Here is a 15,600-nt window from a genome sequence, read left to right on the forward strand (position 1 = left end):
GCGTTTGTTTGTTTGTGTTGACTTTACTCCTGCTGCCTGTCCTCCCTCGTATGGGATCCCGAGTCCTGGAGTCCCAGAAGCTATAATTTGCCCTTAGCCTGAGACCCTACCCACTGATGTCCCCCCAACTCTGGAGGCGTGGTCCAGGACCGGGGCCAGCTTCAGGGGCATGTGACCTGGGCAGTCACACCCAGCCCCGTGTTTAGAAGGGGCCTGCGCTTGCTTTAGTGCTCTGCTGTCGCCAATTGAAATGGTTAATAATGTCGAATAAGAAGCCCCCTGTTCTTTTTGCACATAGCCTGTCCTGCTGGTACCCCACCCGCGGACCCTGCCTTGTGCCTTCCTTCCGAGTGTCCTGCCCGCACACGGAGCTCAACTCCGAGCCGTTAAGAAACGTGTGTCATCCTGAAACATACGCGAATGTGGTAAAGCAAAGAAACCTCCAGCCTGTTAGTGCCCGGAGGAGGGGACAGGGCACACTCTCCTGGCAACAGCTTGGCCATTTTCACTGAGCAGAAGCTTCGCTGGAGACCAAGTCCCAGTTAATTATAAAATTGGCTGTTCCGCTCTACTTATGCTTTTCGAGAAAACGGCTCCTCAGTGCCTTCTGCGAGTCTGTTTGGTGCCCCATGCTGGGCCACAGCTCTGTTTCTCCGGTGGCTTTGCTACACGCTTGGAAATTACTGGCATCTGTGTGTTTTCGTGACAATTTGAAAATTGCGGCGACTAAACCCAAACAAAAGTCATCAACTCTGTCACCATTTGATAGCTAAGCACCGAGGGGGGAACAATCACTTCTTTGGAACGACATTCTGAGGAGGTCAGAGAGGGGCCCGGGAAGGAGCAGAAATGAAATAAAACACCCACGGTTCTAAAGGTGTAATTGTTCCGGCAACACATTCTGCAGGGCGGCCACGAGTCTCCGTCTTAGGAAGACAACGACGGTGTTCAGCACAGCCACAGCATTTGTTCTGAGACTCACAAACACAGCCGACTTTTCAGTTTGTTTTGTTTCCGGCGCGTTGTTGATACACGGTGCATGCAGCAAAGTGCACGATCCTAAGTATACAGCACAACCGTCTCCAGTTGTAATTCGGTTTTTAAACATTTACTGAGCGCTGACCACACCTCCAACAGCAGACACAGCCAAGCATCAGTTTGCTATTCACCCCAACCCCCATGGGGGGCGCTATTGTCCCCAATTTACAGATAAAGAGACTCAGCAGGGTTAGGGGACCCACCCAGACTTGTCCAGTTGGCAAGTGGCAGAGAGGATTTGAACCCAGGTTGCAAGCGCCAGCACCAGGGCTCTTAACCGCTGTGCCGCTAGATGACTTGGGGAGGCCCCAGGGGTAAATGAAGCGACCTGAACACATTGTCTTCCCTGCTGTAGACCCTGCACCCCTCTTGGAGTTCCCTGTCTCATCAGATGGCACCATCAAGCACTCCAAGAGCCACTTCTGACACCCCATCCCGTTAACGACTAATAAATTCTTCCCTTCATATGACTTGTATCCACCACCTTCGTCTGTTCCCATGGCCACCGCCCTGGTCCAACCCAGCGGCACCTCTCGCCTGGCCCACAGCCTCATCACGGGGTTCCTGGGTTTCTTCTAGATATCTCCGGTTTGGAAAGATCTTCCAGGCTCACAAAGTTGGCCTATCAGTCTCCTCTTAGAATCCTCAGTGGCGTCCCAGGACCATGGGGGTAAAAACCCAAACGCCTTGTGATGGCTTTGGTCCCCGACCTGCTTGCACTTCTAGCCTCGTTTCCCATCCCTCCTTCTTCCCTCTGCCTGGAACGTCCTTCCCTTGTCTGCCAACTGCCCTTCGGGTCTCAGCCTCAAGGTCACTTCCTCAAACACGCCCGATGGGTCTCTGCTGTTTGCTTTTGCATAACACTCATCCCCTTCCCTTGAATCTGATAGGCCTGGCAGAAGTCACGTTATGAGACTTCTGAGTCTGGCAGTAAAGACCGAGCAGATGCCGCCGGGCCCCTTCGCTCTCTGCTTGCTCCTCTCAGGGCCTGGTTGCTACGTTGGGAAGCCCAGGCCAAGTGCAAGGTCGCATGCGGGCGCTTCAGTCAACAGCTGGAGCTGAAGCTAACCCTTGAGTCATTTCAGCAGAGCATGAGACATGCGAGTGGAGAAGCTTCCAGATGATTCCGGTCCCCGGCATGAATCACCCCCCACCGTTCAGTCTTCCCAGCGGAGGCCCCAGACATCATGGAGCAGAGACCAGTCCCAATTCCTGACCCATGGAACCCCCGAGCAGAATAAAATGGTGGTTATTATATGCCACTAAGCAATGGATAACCAGATCCGTCAGTTTAGACGTCAAGAACTTTGGCTCTAGCATCAGACGGCCTGAATTTGAACCCTAGGTTTGTTTATTAGTGAAGTCACCCTGGGGAACTCCCGGACCTGGCTGAACCTCAACTTCCCCATCTTCATATGAAGCTACCAGAAACTACCCGGGGCAGGGTAGGGTAGTTCGAGAGCCAATTCATTCGGCAGATATTTATTCAGCCCCTACTGGGGCCAGTTCCTAGAAAGGTGCTTGGAACAGGAAGTTCTCAATAAATGTCAGTTTGATAAATGTTAATATGTGCTGTTTCTAGACTCTTCCCACCTGAGATTCAGACAGGACAACTGACTCACCAAGAATGCCCGGCTGGTAAGTGGCCTCTAGTTCCTGTCCTGCAGAGAGTGTGGCCAGGGTCCTGTGAGCCCAGCCTGTGGAGGGAATACGTCCCCCCAGCGAGTCAGGTGGCCGAAGCCCTCACGGCTGCTGGGAGCTTCCCGAATGCAAAGCCTTTCTCTCCACACTCACCAGCTTCCCCTCCACGTGGCCCGGGGAAGGAGGCAGCGCCCTGGAAGTCCTCTGCCCCAGTCCAAGCTCCCCCCACTCACACTCTGTGTGACTGTGGACACGTCCCGTTCCCTCTCTGGGCCTCAGTTTCCATAACTGTAAAATGAGAAGACAGGAGTAAAGATGGGGGCTTCGCAAAATCATCTTGGGAGACCCTTGCTCAAGAGGTCACAGCAGGGACCAAGGATCAGATGACAGTGGGGCAAAGTCCTCAGCAGAAGGGCAGGGCTGCAGAAACCACGCAAGTCTGAGAGCCCACAGGTGGCTCAGAGAAGCCAAAAGCCAGCATGAGGGAGGGACCAAGAATGGGGAACTTCAGGATGAGCCGGTAGAGCCGTGGCTGGGCCTCCTCTGGGCAGCCAGCCAGGGCCAGCTCAGCCGGCCCAGGAGGGTGCCAAGAGCTTCTCCCAAAAGTGGCAATAGAGCTCTGGGGCAGCCCTCGCTTCCTGTCAGAGTGCCTGCCCTTGTCCTCGCCACCCTGACGCTGATGAAATACTGAGCCCAGGGCAGTGGCTCCATGATGACATTGCAGAGATCAGCGAGCTGAGCTCAGTTTGGACTCCTCACAGTCTTGGGTGAGATGTTTCACCTCTCTGAGCCTCAGTTTTGTCTGCAAAGTAAGCGCTAATCAGACTCCTCTGACGGCGAGGACTGTAAGAATTGTCAATGAGATGGCTGGCAAAATATTGGGCTTATATGAGGTGCCCAAGAAACGGGAGCGATCATAATCTAATAATAATAACAATAATTATTAGAATTAGCAGCAGCGTCCCCATCACCCTCATCATAAATACGAGAGGCTGGAGCGAGTGAAGGAAAAGGTTCTAGTCACAGGCTCGTGGTGACAAGGGACCCCAGCACAGGCGCCGGAGTGAGCTGGCGTTGAGTATCACAGCCAACAGGCGCGGACGTTTGCCATGTGCCAGGCACCGCTCCGAACGCTGCACTGAGGTTGCTCAACCTCGGCACTAACAGCATCTCAGGCAGGTGACTCTTTGCTGTGGGAGCTGTCCTGTCACTGTAGCACGTTTAGCAGCACCCCTGGCCTCCACCCCCTAGATGCCAAAAGCATCCCTCTCGGTCGTGACAACCAAAAATGTCTCCAGACATTGCCAAATGTTCTCTGGGGACAATATTGCCCTGGTTGAGAACCACTGCTTTGCATGGATTAATTCATTGACTCCTCACAACCTCCTATTATTATTATCCCATTTTATAGATGAGAAAACAGAGGCACAGAAAGATAAAGGAACTTGTCCAAGGTTACCTGATTAATAAACGGCAGGACTGGGCTTTGAACCCAGGAAGTCTGGCTCTGCAGCCTATGTTCTCAACCACTATGCAATGAGCCCCTTGGACAACTATTTTTCCTCAGAGTCACTCCTGTGACTTTCCGTTTCTTTCATTGGCTGGATGCAGCGCATGGTTGGAGAAGGAACACCACCAGCCTGGATGTGGCCCCAGCTCTGTCTCTTATCTGCTGAGGTTCCTCTCCCTGCCAGGTGAGCCACAGGACTGCTTGACTCTTCTGAAGACACCCCTTGTCTCGTAATTATAGCTGGATAATGATGCGTTGCGGCATGATAGATTGAGACGGACCCAAGGAGACACGCTGGAGGAGCCACAGGCAGTCCCTGCTGGGGCAGTGCCAAGCTCTACTTTGCCAAGTGCAGAGTCCCGGGGAAGGTGAGAAGCTGGGGGTGAAGAGGAAGTAGGGAGCAACGGGGGTGAGTTCGTTGCCAGAGATGGCCGCCACAGGGCAGTGGCCGTGTGGGGTGTCATGCTCCCTTGCTCTCCGCAAGCCCAAGCGTGCAATGTGCCATGCAGTGAGGCTGGACCCCTCACACCTCTATCACCACCATGAGAAGAGCCATCCCTGGTAGCTGCAGCCTGGGTCCCAGCATGAACACGTGTGGCACAGACCAGAGCACGACAAGCAGGGAGGAGGAAGTGCAGCCAGCTCTACGGCTTGACATGGAGCCACCCGGCAGAGCCCAGGCCAGATCAGCTAACCCCCAGCCAAGTTTCAGACATGTGAGCATGGATACGTGACTGTTGCTTTAATAAATGGTGGCTGCCGAGTTTGGGATCATTTGTCACACAGAAATAGCCGACTGAGACAGTTTGTACACTGTTGAATAACCCCAACAGCTCTGCCAGAGGGGCAGCGAGCCCACTCTCTTCTGCTCACACACATTCCCAGATACCAGGTGCACACGCCTGGTGCACACACTCCATGTCCCACCCTATCTCCAACCCCCAGATAAAGTGACACATCAGGTTCTGAGTCAGAAATCAGGCCTCTCAGAGCAGAGGTTGAAAGGCAGTTGCAGGGCACGGCCAGGGAACGTGTGGGTGCAGACTCTCCCATGAACGAGTACACAGCCATCCATGTGTGCCAATGCAGGCTTATGAAAAGGGTCCCTCCTCTGCCGCTTCCGGACTTGTCAGGGGGTCTGGATTCTCCACACCCACCCGTGTACTCTCATATAACTTAGTATATGACCATGATGTGAACGGTGCCCCTTTGGATATAATACCCTTCTGCAGTGTACAACCTGAACCTCAGTACCCAGCAACACTGACATCTATGAAGCAATCCTTCTGGGGGACAGAGTTGGGGCAGGCAGGAATGAGACGTTATAAAAGGCAAATCTTACATTTACATTTTTCAGTATCATCTTCACTGAGCTCCTAAAACCCCTGTCAAGGCTACAACTTTCCCGTGAAGACAACAAAGGCTCATTGTAGCCAGTGTGCCCATTCTTTGAATTGTTAAATGATGCTCTCCGTATCTCTTTCATGTATTAATTTTGTTAGAACTGATCTCTGGGTTGTGGAACTTAAAAGCATAACTATATTGGCTTACAGACAAGAATAAAAACACTCTGCCGTATAATCAGTATAATTTAGCTTCCTGAGGCTGGGCCAGGAGGCAGGGAAGGGCACAGCTATGGGTGCTGCCTTCAGCTGTCCAAGGTGGGCAAGAACCAGAGGAACAGGAGACACGCAGCGCCCGGGGAGCCACATGCTAGGCGTGGAGAGCAGGCCCAGAGACCAGTGGTTCTCCCCTGGAATCCTCAGGCAGCTCGGCCAGGCCCCAGTGCCCAGACAATGCCCCAGACCAAGGACACCAAAACCGCTGGGAATGGGACCTGGGCTGGGAATGGGACCTGGACACCAGTACTGTTTGGAGCTGCCTGGCTGATTCCATTGCACGGCCAGGGTTGAGAAGCCCTGTCAGGAACGTCGTTATGCTGCTGGGGCTCAGAGAATTGCAAAGAAGGTTTCAAGAGTGGGGTGGGAACAGATGGATTGCATCAAAATTCTCACATAGCACCGCTGGGAGGAGCAGCCTGCATTTTTGAGATGGCTGGGGGAGATTAAGGTGCTGCCCGTGACCTCTCTTCTGAGATGACAAATATTCCCAACCAGAAGATCAGGATCTACCAAGTTCCACTTGAAATAGCAAATTGGGTTTTAACACTTTTTTTTTTTTTTTTTTTTGGAGACAAGTTCTCAATCTGTCGCCGAGCTAGAGTACAGTGGCGTCATCATAGCTCACTGCAGCCTCAGCCTCAAACTCCTGGGCTCAAGCAATCTTCCCACCTCAGCCTCCTGAGTAGTTAGGACTACAGGTGTGCACCACAATGCCCGGCTAATTTTTTCTATTTTTTTTTTTTTTTTTTAGTAGAGACAGGGTCTTGCTCAGGCTGGGCTCAAACTCCTGACCTCAAGCGATCCACCTGCCTCGGCCTCCCAGAGTGCTAGGATTACAGGCGTGAGCCACCCCACTTGGCCTGGATTTTAACACTTTTTAAATAGCTTGTCATCATTTGAAAACAAGAGGTTTTAGATTAAGAAATACTCTAGTTCCAATTTCTCTGGGAGAAAATAATCAGTGGAGATGACAATCCCGGGTCTCTGTCTCTAAGTGACAACAACTGGCTGAAGCCAGCTGGTGGCTGCCCCTTAAAATGAGCTTCCAGGCAGTGGTGCAGCCCTGTGGTTCTTGCCAGATAAATCCCGAAAATTTCGAACTGATCCTTCCTTTGAACAAGGTCATACTTGCTTGTCCTCTCCTGAGTCACTCAGTCAGATTGTCATCGTATGTGCTGGGCAACCTATGGAACTCTGCCAGGCACTACGGTGGCCACCAGCCACCTAAGCACTTGAAATGTGGTTAGTGTGAATGGAGGAACTGAATTTTAAATTTTACTTAATTTTACTTAATTTTAATTTAAAGCTGGTTACTTGTTTCAGTTACTAGAAAACATCTAAATATGTTTAGAACAACTTGGGTATGCAAATCTACTTTTCCAAGTGTAAACGTTATGAAACCTAAATACACATGGCGGATTTCTGATAAAAATTTAACATCCCGATGGACAGCGCTGTAAATGAAAAATACACACTGGATTTTGAAGACTTGGTATTTAAAAATGTAAAATTTCTCATTAATAGTGTTTTATATTGATTACATGTTAAATACAATGTATGATTAAAACTTTTAAATAGGCTCAGTGGCCTCCGTTCCACGCGGGTCCTTACCACACCCTGACAGGTTACACTCGGCCGCATTGCTCCCCAGGGGTACACACCTGACCCTTGCAGGCACTGGAGTTTACAACGCCTGGTCTGTCACTCATTCTTAACTGTTTTGGGGCGGATGGGGGAGAGGTGAGAGCTTTAAAAATCGTGTAAATACTGTGGATCCTCCCTCCAGAAAACTGCACACACTCCTGCATGCATAACATTTAGCAAATAACTTTAGCGGCTCTTGGAACGTTGAAGGTCCACCCTTGGCCCCCAGATGGACCTGGTTTAAAGCCTTCAGAAAAGACCAGATGGAAGAGCACCTAGCTGGCTGCCATGGTGGCTGGCCTAGGGGGTGAGGAATGGTTTTATTAACCCTTTCTTTGCTGCATGGATCTTCACCTCCCACTCTTCCACTGGGCACTCAAGGGCTTCAGAGCCAGATTGTCACCCCAAGGTCAGGTGTCCAGGCCCTGGGGTTGGAACTGGGCTCCGGGCTTGAAACCAGACTCCCATTTCTCTGTCCCACTCTCTGCTCCAGCCAGCGTGAGCTACTTACACTTCCCGGAGGCACAAGGCTCCATTTTGCTTTGGAGCTTTGCCTGGGTGGCAGCTACGGCCAGAAACACCTTTCTCCTTCCCATCCTTGGGCTGCTTAGTGCCTACTTGGGGACTCAGCTCAAGCATCGCCTCCTCCAGAAAGCCTTCCCTGCAGCTCTCCTAAAGGCCTTGGGTTCATCGATGTTCTAGAACTTATCGCCCTCCGTAGTAATTGCCTGTTTACTTTCTCCTTTAGACTGGGATCTCTTTGAGGCCAGAAACATTCTTATTTATCATTCTATGGGCATAGTTCCCCAAAGAGAGCAGATAGCAGTAGATGTTTGAGGGATAAATGAGTGGATGATCTAACCCAGTGGTTCTCAAAGTGTGGGCCCCAGACCTGCGGTATCAGCCTCGCCTGGGAACCTGTTAGGAATGCAAATCCTCAGACCTCGCCCCAGCACTACTGAGTTAGAAAGTCTAGGGGTGGGGTGCGGCGATCTGGGTTTGAACAAGCCCTCCAGGTGCCTCCGATGCACTGATCTAACCCCCAAGTTGGAGGGAGGGAGGGGGCAGGGATGGATCCTTAGGGGAGGAGGCAGCTGACTAAAATCAATATGGCAGACTGGCTGCGGTGAGCCACACGCCACCACCACCACCAGTCAAAGGAGCCGGTGTCCTAATCCCCGAATCTGCAAACGCGTAGGTTACACGACAAGATGGAATGAAGGTCGCAGATGGAATTACAGTTACTAATCAGCTGGCCCTGAAGTGGGGCAGATGATTCTGGATTGTCTGGGTGGGCCTGGTGTGATCACAAAGGTCCTTAAATGGGGGAGAGGGCGGCAGAAGAGTGAAAACCAGAGGGAGGGTAGCACGAGAAGGACTCGACCGGCCACTGCTGGCTTTGAAGATGCAGGGGGACCACGAGCTAAGGAGGACAGGCAGCTCTAGATGCTAAAACACAGCTTCTCCCCCAGAGCCTCCAGAAAGGAGCACAGCCCTGCCAGCACCTCGAGTTGAGCCCGTAAGACCCATTTTGCACTTCTGACTTCCAGAACTCTACAACAATAAATACGTATTTTTAAAACCACTATATTTGTGGCAATTTGTTATAGCAGCCGTAGAAATGATTTAATACAGTGCCTAAGGACTGAGGCCCTGGAGTCAGACCGTCTGGGTCTGTCCTCTTGATGTGTGGTCTGCAAAATCAGGGTGATGACGGTAACAGTATACACAAGGCCGTGAGGAGGAAATCAAGTACTCCTCGTAAAACATTTGGCCCATAGTAAGCGCTCCAAAAATATTTCAATGCAGAACTGTATTCCAACCAATGAGCAGCCTGCAATCCACTTAAGATGGGGCCAAGAGCCCCGAGGGGCAGAGCAGTGACCAGAGTGGGATGGGGCTGGGGAGAGAAGGCTTCCTGGGGGAGGGGGTGTTGGAACTCAGCTTTAAAGGAACAGTCAGTGAGAGTCAGGGAGGGAATTCGATATGCAAAGCTCAGGGGAAGGGGAGCAGGTCACATGCTGGTAAGTGCAACAGAATTTCCCCGGGTGGGTGGGAGCCTGCACTAGGGAAGAAATAAAGGGTGGGGGGACCATCTCTCCAAGCAAATCAAAATCCAGAAGCCATAGGGATGATCGATTGAGCTCAGGAATTCAAGGCTGCAGTGAGCTATGATTGTGCCACTGCCCTCCAGCCTGGTGACAGAGTGAGACCTTGTTTCCAAAAACAAACAAATAAATCCTGAAGCCATAACTGAAGAAACCTGAGGTTTGATTACATCAAAGATTAAAATATTCATATAACAAAACACCATAAAAAAGTCAGAGGACAGTAATCAGCTGAGAGGAAACATTTGCCACAAATGATAAGGTGTCACTATATAGTTATATAAAGAGTTCCTAGAAATCAATAAGAAAAAAAATCCAAGAAAGCGTGATAGAAAAGTTGACAGCAGATATCAATAAACAAGCCACTGAAGATAAAATGCAAATGCCCTACAGGAAAAGACGTTGAACCTCACAAGTCATTAGGGAAATGCAAAATAAAACGATGAAATACTTTGCATCCATCAGATTGGCAAGCACTGAAAAGATTGCTCATACCCAGGCTTGGCAGGTGTCAAGAGAAAGGCCTTCGCACACTGCGTGGGCATCTGCTGCCCACTGGGGTGGAGTCGGTGACAGCTGACCGTAGAGTGGGTGACAGCTGACAGGAGGGGAGTTGGGGAGGCGGCTTCCTGGTCGCAGACAGGATGAGAAGCCCAGGGCGGCAGCCCATCCCCTCCGTGTGAATCAGAGCCTTCTGCTCTGCTTCAGTGCGAGGCAAGAGAGGAAACAGGGAGTCCTGTCAGAAGGGGCCTGCCCTCTTAGACAAAAAGGGCTTGAATAAAAGAAAAAGAAAGGATAAAAAAAAAAAAAAGGAGGAAACTGCCCTTTGCTGGTTTGTAGCAGGTGCCAGGGAGCGCCCCCTGCTGGACAGCCCCGCAAGGGCTTTGCTGCAGAAGTGGCCAGAAGCACCCAGCCGCAGCCTGGTCCTCAGGGGTTGAGACATGGGAGTCCCTGGGTGTTTAACACCGGCCACTATCAGACTGGCACTGCTTCTGCAAACGGACGAAACAGCTCTGAGAGGTGAGAGAACTTTCCCAGGGATGAGTGGAGGATTTAGGACTCAAATGTCAATCTTTCTCCCACTGCAGGGAGTCAGGAGGCCTGAATTCACCGGTCACACGAACACAAGCCTCTGTTATTTGGGGTCGGCTCCAAGAAGTTTCCCTTCGACCAGTGACGTCGGACACGAATTGTTCACCTCCTACACGGCAGGTACTGTGCTCAGCCCTTCACATTCATTTCATTTTACTCTCACGATGGGGCTATGAGGCAGGTACTGCTGTTCAGAACCATTTTACAGAAAGGGAAACTGGGGCTCAGAGAGGTTAAGTAACTTCCCCAGAGGCCCACAGCTGGTAAGTGGTGAAGCCGGGCTTTGTGATTCCGGCTGTCACTGTCCTTCTACGGAGGACACATTTAGACTGTGGGGGGTGACTCATCCAGTGCTTGGGCGCACATATGGGGCAGGTACCCGGAGGTTTAAAGGTACATAATATCTGGGGAGATCGGTTGACATTGAACTCAGTGGCAGAGACTTGAGCTACACATGAGCAAAATAGGAGTTAAAGTGAACTTTTTAAAGGTGGTGGATTCTGCAAACTACCTGTGTGCACTCAGCCGAATCACTTAACCCATTACGGATTATGGGAACCTGACCGTTGCCCTAGACTCAAAATGGGCCTTCCTGTCTCTCTAATCTACCTTTGAGACTGCCAGACACTGAGCAGGGGAAAAGATGCTCAACCTCATTAACAATAACAATTTTAAAAGGATGAATTAAAAGGAGATGCAATTTGATCTGATTAGCCAAGATTAAAAAGAACAATAATGTCTGGTCAAGAACGTCAAGAAAATCAGAAAACAAGCTCCCGTCCACTTGGCGGATCTGTACACGATACAACCTTTCTGGAAAAGCACCTCCCAGAAGATGGTTCAAAACTTTAACTGTATACACCTTTGGACTCAACGATTCCTATTTTGAAAATTTATCATAAGAACAAATAGCCGAGCGCGGTGGCTCACGCCTGTAATCCTAGCACTCTGGGAGGCTGAGGCGGGTGGATCGCTCAAGGTCGGGAGTTCGAGACCAGCCTGAGCAAGAGCGAGACCCCGTCTCTACTAAAAAAAAAAAAAAATAGAAAGAAATTATCTGACCAACTAAAATATATGTAGAAAAAAATTAGCCGGGCATGGTGGCACATGCCTGTAGTCCCAGCTACTCGGGAGGCTGAGGCAGTAGGATCGCTTAAGCCCAGGAGTTTGAGGTTGCTGTGAGCTAGGCTGATGCCACGGCACTCACTCTAGCCCGGGCAACAAAGCGAGACTCTGTCTCAAAAAAAAAAAAAAAAAAAAAAAGAATAAATACACAAAGATATATGTCCGAGAACACAGCAGTACAGTTTATAATAGCAACCAAAAGAGAAAAAGAAAAAACCTAAAATTCCATCAACAGGAGGCCAGTTAACAAAAGCACTGTTGAGTCATAACATGACATATCACGCAGCCTTTAAGGAGGATAGTGTAGAGCTCTGGGTATTTCCAGGGAAAAGATATTATAAAGTGGGAAAGGTCAACACGTAGTATAAACTAATTCATGTGTATAAGTACGATTACGTGCAAGAATTTAAACCATATGTATGTGTTTTACATACACATGTATGTAAATATGTATTTATAAAGCACAAAATCCTGTGCTCACAATGACTATTCTCGTGGGCTGGAGGTAGTTGGGCAGGTGGATTCCACTTGCTATCTTTTGCATTTTTTACAGCAATCATGAATTAATAGAGAATATATTTTTATTGGGAAGTGGGGATGAGGGGAGTCCCGACAGAGTCACCTTGCTCAGAGTAGGTCCTGCCAAGGCCAACATCGTACGGTTTTAAGATTCATTCCATGGACAGTGAACTCTGCGTCCCGTTCACATTAGGGGAAGTTCTGTTTGACGGCCACACGGACCCGACTCACCCCCGCTCAGACCTTTCCAATCAGCGTTTAGGGCATCATTTCATGGTGGACCGGTCCTATGTCTTCCTCCTATACCAGGCTGTGGACATCCCAAGGGCTGGGAGAACATCTCATTCATCCTCACACCCTCACATTTCATGGGACTTCATGCATTGAGCTGGCGTTCCGTGAGCACCGACGGCGCGCCAGCCCTGCGCTGGTGCTGCAGACTTGCGAGCGAACAGAACAGACCCGAGCCTGTGTTCTGCAGGCTGCTGTCCCATTGGAATTAGTTGAACAACCAAATGACTCATGAGTAGTGACCAGTGAGACAAACAGACTCAGAGGGTTGGGAGACCTGACCTAGTGACTCTCTGAACTAACACACAAGAGCACTGGCCTGAAGTGGACAGACCAGCTCTGTCCCCAGGAAGTGGTTTTCACGTTTTTTTTTTTTTTTTTGCAATGGCATCTCTTCTCAATAAACAATAGAGATAACAATGACATTATTAGGAGCCCATTTTATAAGTCCAATTTAAAGCTTTCATACAATTGATATAATTTTTTTTTTTTTTTTTTTTGAGACAGAGTCTGGCTTTGTTGCCCAGGCTAGAGTGAGTGCCGTGGCGTCAGCCTAGCTCACAGCAACCTCAAACTCCTGAGCTCAAGCGATCCTCCTGTCTCAGCCTCCCGAGTAGTTGGGACTACAGGCATGCACCACCATGCCCGGCTAATTTTTTCTATATATATTTTTAGCTGTCCATATAATTTCTTTCTATTTTTAGTAGAGATGGGGTCTCGCTCTTGCTCAGGCTGGTCTCGAACTCCTGAGCTCAAACGATCCGCCCACCTCGGCCTCCCAGAGTGCTAGGATTACAGGCGTGAGCCACCGCGCCCGGCCACAATTGATATAATTTTGATTGACAAAACGTATTTGGGGTATAACACACTTGAGTGTATGTGATTTTTTTTTTACTAGTTTCTTAATACATAAAAAATAGAATAAAAATTAAATTCAAATAAAGTGTTTGTAGAACCCTGGTTAAAAAAACCACTGTCTTGGAAGTAAGAGAGTTGTTTTTGTTTGTTTTGTTTAAACTCTCTTAAGTATTATTCATTTGTTGATTCAAGGAATAAGAATAGAGCGTATTCAGGGGGGCAGGTGATCTTACAATGAATTCAATATTAATAGCCTCAGGGACCACAAGGAACCCAGCGATTAAGGGAGGGGGAAGGTGGGGCCGGGAGAACAGCCATGGTAGATGGACAGGTAGGTAGACAGCTGGTAGGTAGGTAGGTAGGTAGATAGTAGATGGGAGGGGAAAGAGAGAGAGAGGTATGATAGGCTGAATAATGCCCCCCAAAGATGTCTACATCTTAATCCCCAGAATTTGTGAATATGTATATGTTGTCTTACAAGGTAAAAGGGACTTTGTAATTGTGATTAAGCTAAGGATCTTGAGATGGGGAGATGATTCTGGATTAGTCAGGGGGGCCCAATGTAATCACAAGGGTTGTTCTATTTATAAGGGAAGAGGGAAGCCTGGGCAACATAGTGAGACCTCATCTCTACAAAAACTAAAAAAGAAATCATGCCGGGTGTGGTGGCTCACACCTGTAATCCTAGCACTCTGGGAGGCTGAGGCGTGAGGATTGCTCGAGGTCAGGAGTTTGAGACCAGCCTGAGCAAGAGCGAGACCCCGTCTCTACTAAAAATAGAAAGAAATGATCTGGACAGCTAAAAATATATATAGAAAAAAATTAGCTGGGCATGGTGGCACATGCCTGTAGTCCCAGCTACTCGGGAGGCTGAGGCAGGAGCCCAGGAGTTCAGGATTACAGCAAGCTATGATGATACCATTATACTCTGCACTCTAACCCCGGGCAACAGCGCAAGACCCCGTCTCAAAATAAAAGAAAATGAAAGAAAGAAAGAAAGAAAGAAGAAAGACGGAGGCAGGAGAGACAGAGAAGGGGACGTGGTGACAGCAGGGGAGGTCAGAGAGAGACTGGAAGGGGTCACATTACTGGCTTTGAAGATGCAAGAGGATCACAAGCCAAGGAACGCGGGCAGCCTCTAGAAGCTGGGAAGGGAAAGGAAAGAGGTTGTAACATGTTGTAATCATGGCGGGGGAAATAACTTTTTAAAATTCCAGTCTGGCTGTCAGTGGCAAGCTGAGCAGGAAGGAAGGGTGACCAGTTCTTCTTGGCCGAGGCAACCACAGAGCTGCACTGATCCAAGACTCCTGCATCCTGAGCCCGGATGAGACAGCTGGGGTCCTAATCCCCTCGGCACCCAGAGGAAGGGGCAATGCCGCACATTTGTGGTCACTCACATCTCTAAGAATCAGAAAATCAGTGACCCTGCGGGAGGCCAGCAGCAAGAGCCCGGGGCACAGTGCTGTGTCCCAGGAAGGCCCTGGATTTGGAGTCCCATGGACCATGGCTGGCAGCCTCCTCCACCACTTGGGCCAGTTACTTGAGTCTCTGGGCTTCTGTTTCCTCATCGTACTGTGGGAGGAAGACTCTTGCCTCCCAGGGTGTTGTGAAGATTGAGATGGCGCATGTCCCCAGCACACAGTAGGTCCAGCCTCCCTCCCGCCTCCTGTTGACGCCTGTACCTGCAGCCCAGGTCGGCCCAACACTGGGCACAGTGCCCCCGGGCGATGCGGGCCCTCGGGATCCGGGGACACGGTGAGGCCAGGGGTGCCAGCCGCTCCATCTGGGCAGCGAGGAGAAGGGCAGGCTCAGCCATGGGCTGGCACCGGCGGCTCCCAGCCAGCTGCGGTGCTGCCGCCGTGGGGCTGGCTCAGTCGGGGATGCAGCAGTGTGAGCAGCAGGAGGGAGGCAGGGCCCTGCGGCACACCCAATTCCCAGGCAGGGACGAATGTCCAGCCCTCTCCAGGGGTGGGGCTGGCTCAGCCAGGGCCACCCACATGCAGGTACACACACCCACACACAGGCAAACACACACACACACACACACACACACACGCACCCAGTCCCACCCACCTGCACCGGAGCTAAAGTGGAAATGGTGCCTTTCAAAAACAGTCATAAAATATTATTTGCATTATTACCTGCAGCCTCC

At 50.2% G+C, this 15,600-nt stretch overlaps 1 protein-coding gene across 1 annotated transcript in view; it reads right to left on the reverse strand.

The window, feature by feature from the left end:
- Positions 1-15,264, reverse strand: part of ARHGAP40 (Rho GTPase activating protein 40) — a 36,005-nt gene extending 20,741 nt beyond the window's left edge. The window contains exon 1 of the mRNA XM_069496535.1: positions 15,131-15,264. Coding sequence (XP_069352636.1) covers positions 15,131-15,264 — 134 coding nt within the window. The remainder of the gene's footprint in view (positions 1-15,130) is intronic.
- Positions 15,265-15,600: the final 336 nt, after the last annotated feature.

This window comes from Eulemur rufifrons, chromosome 20 (genome assembly GCF_041146395.1).
Source record: "Eulemur rufifrons isolate Redbay chromosome 20, OSU_ERuf_1, whole genome shotgun sequence".
Taxonomy (NCBI): Eukaryota; Metazoa; Chordata; class Mammalia; order Primates; family Lemuridae; genus Eulemur; species Eulemur rufifrons.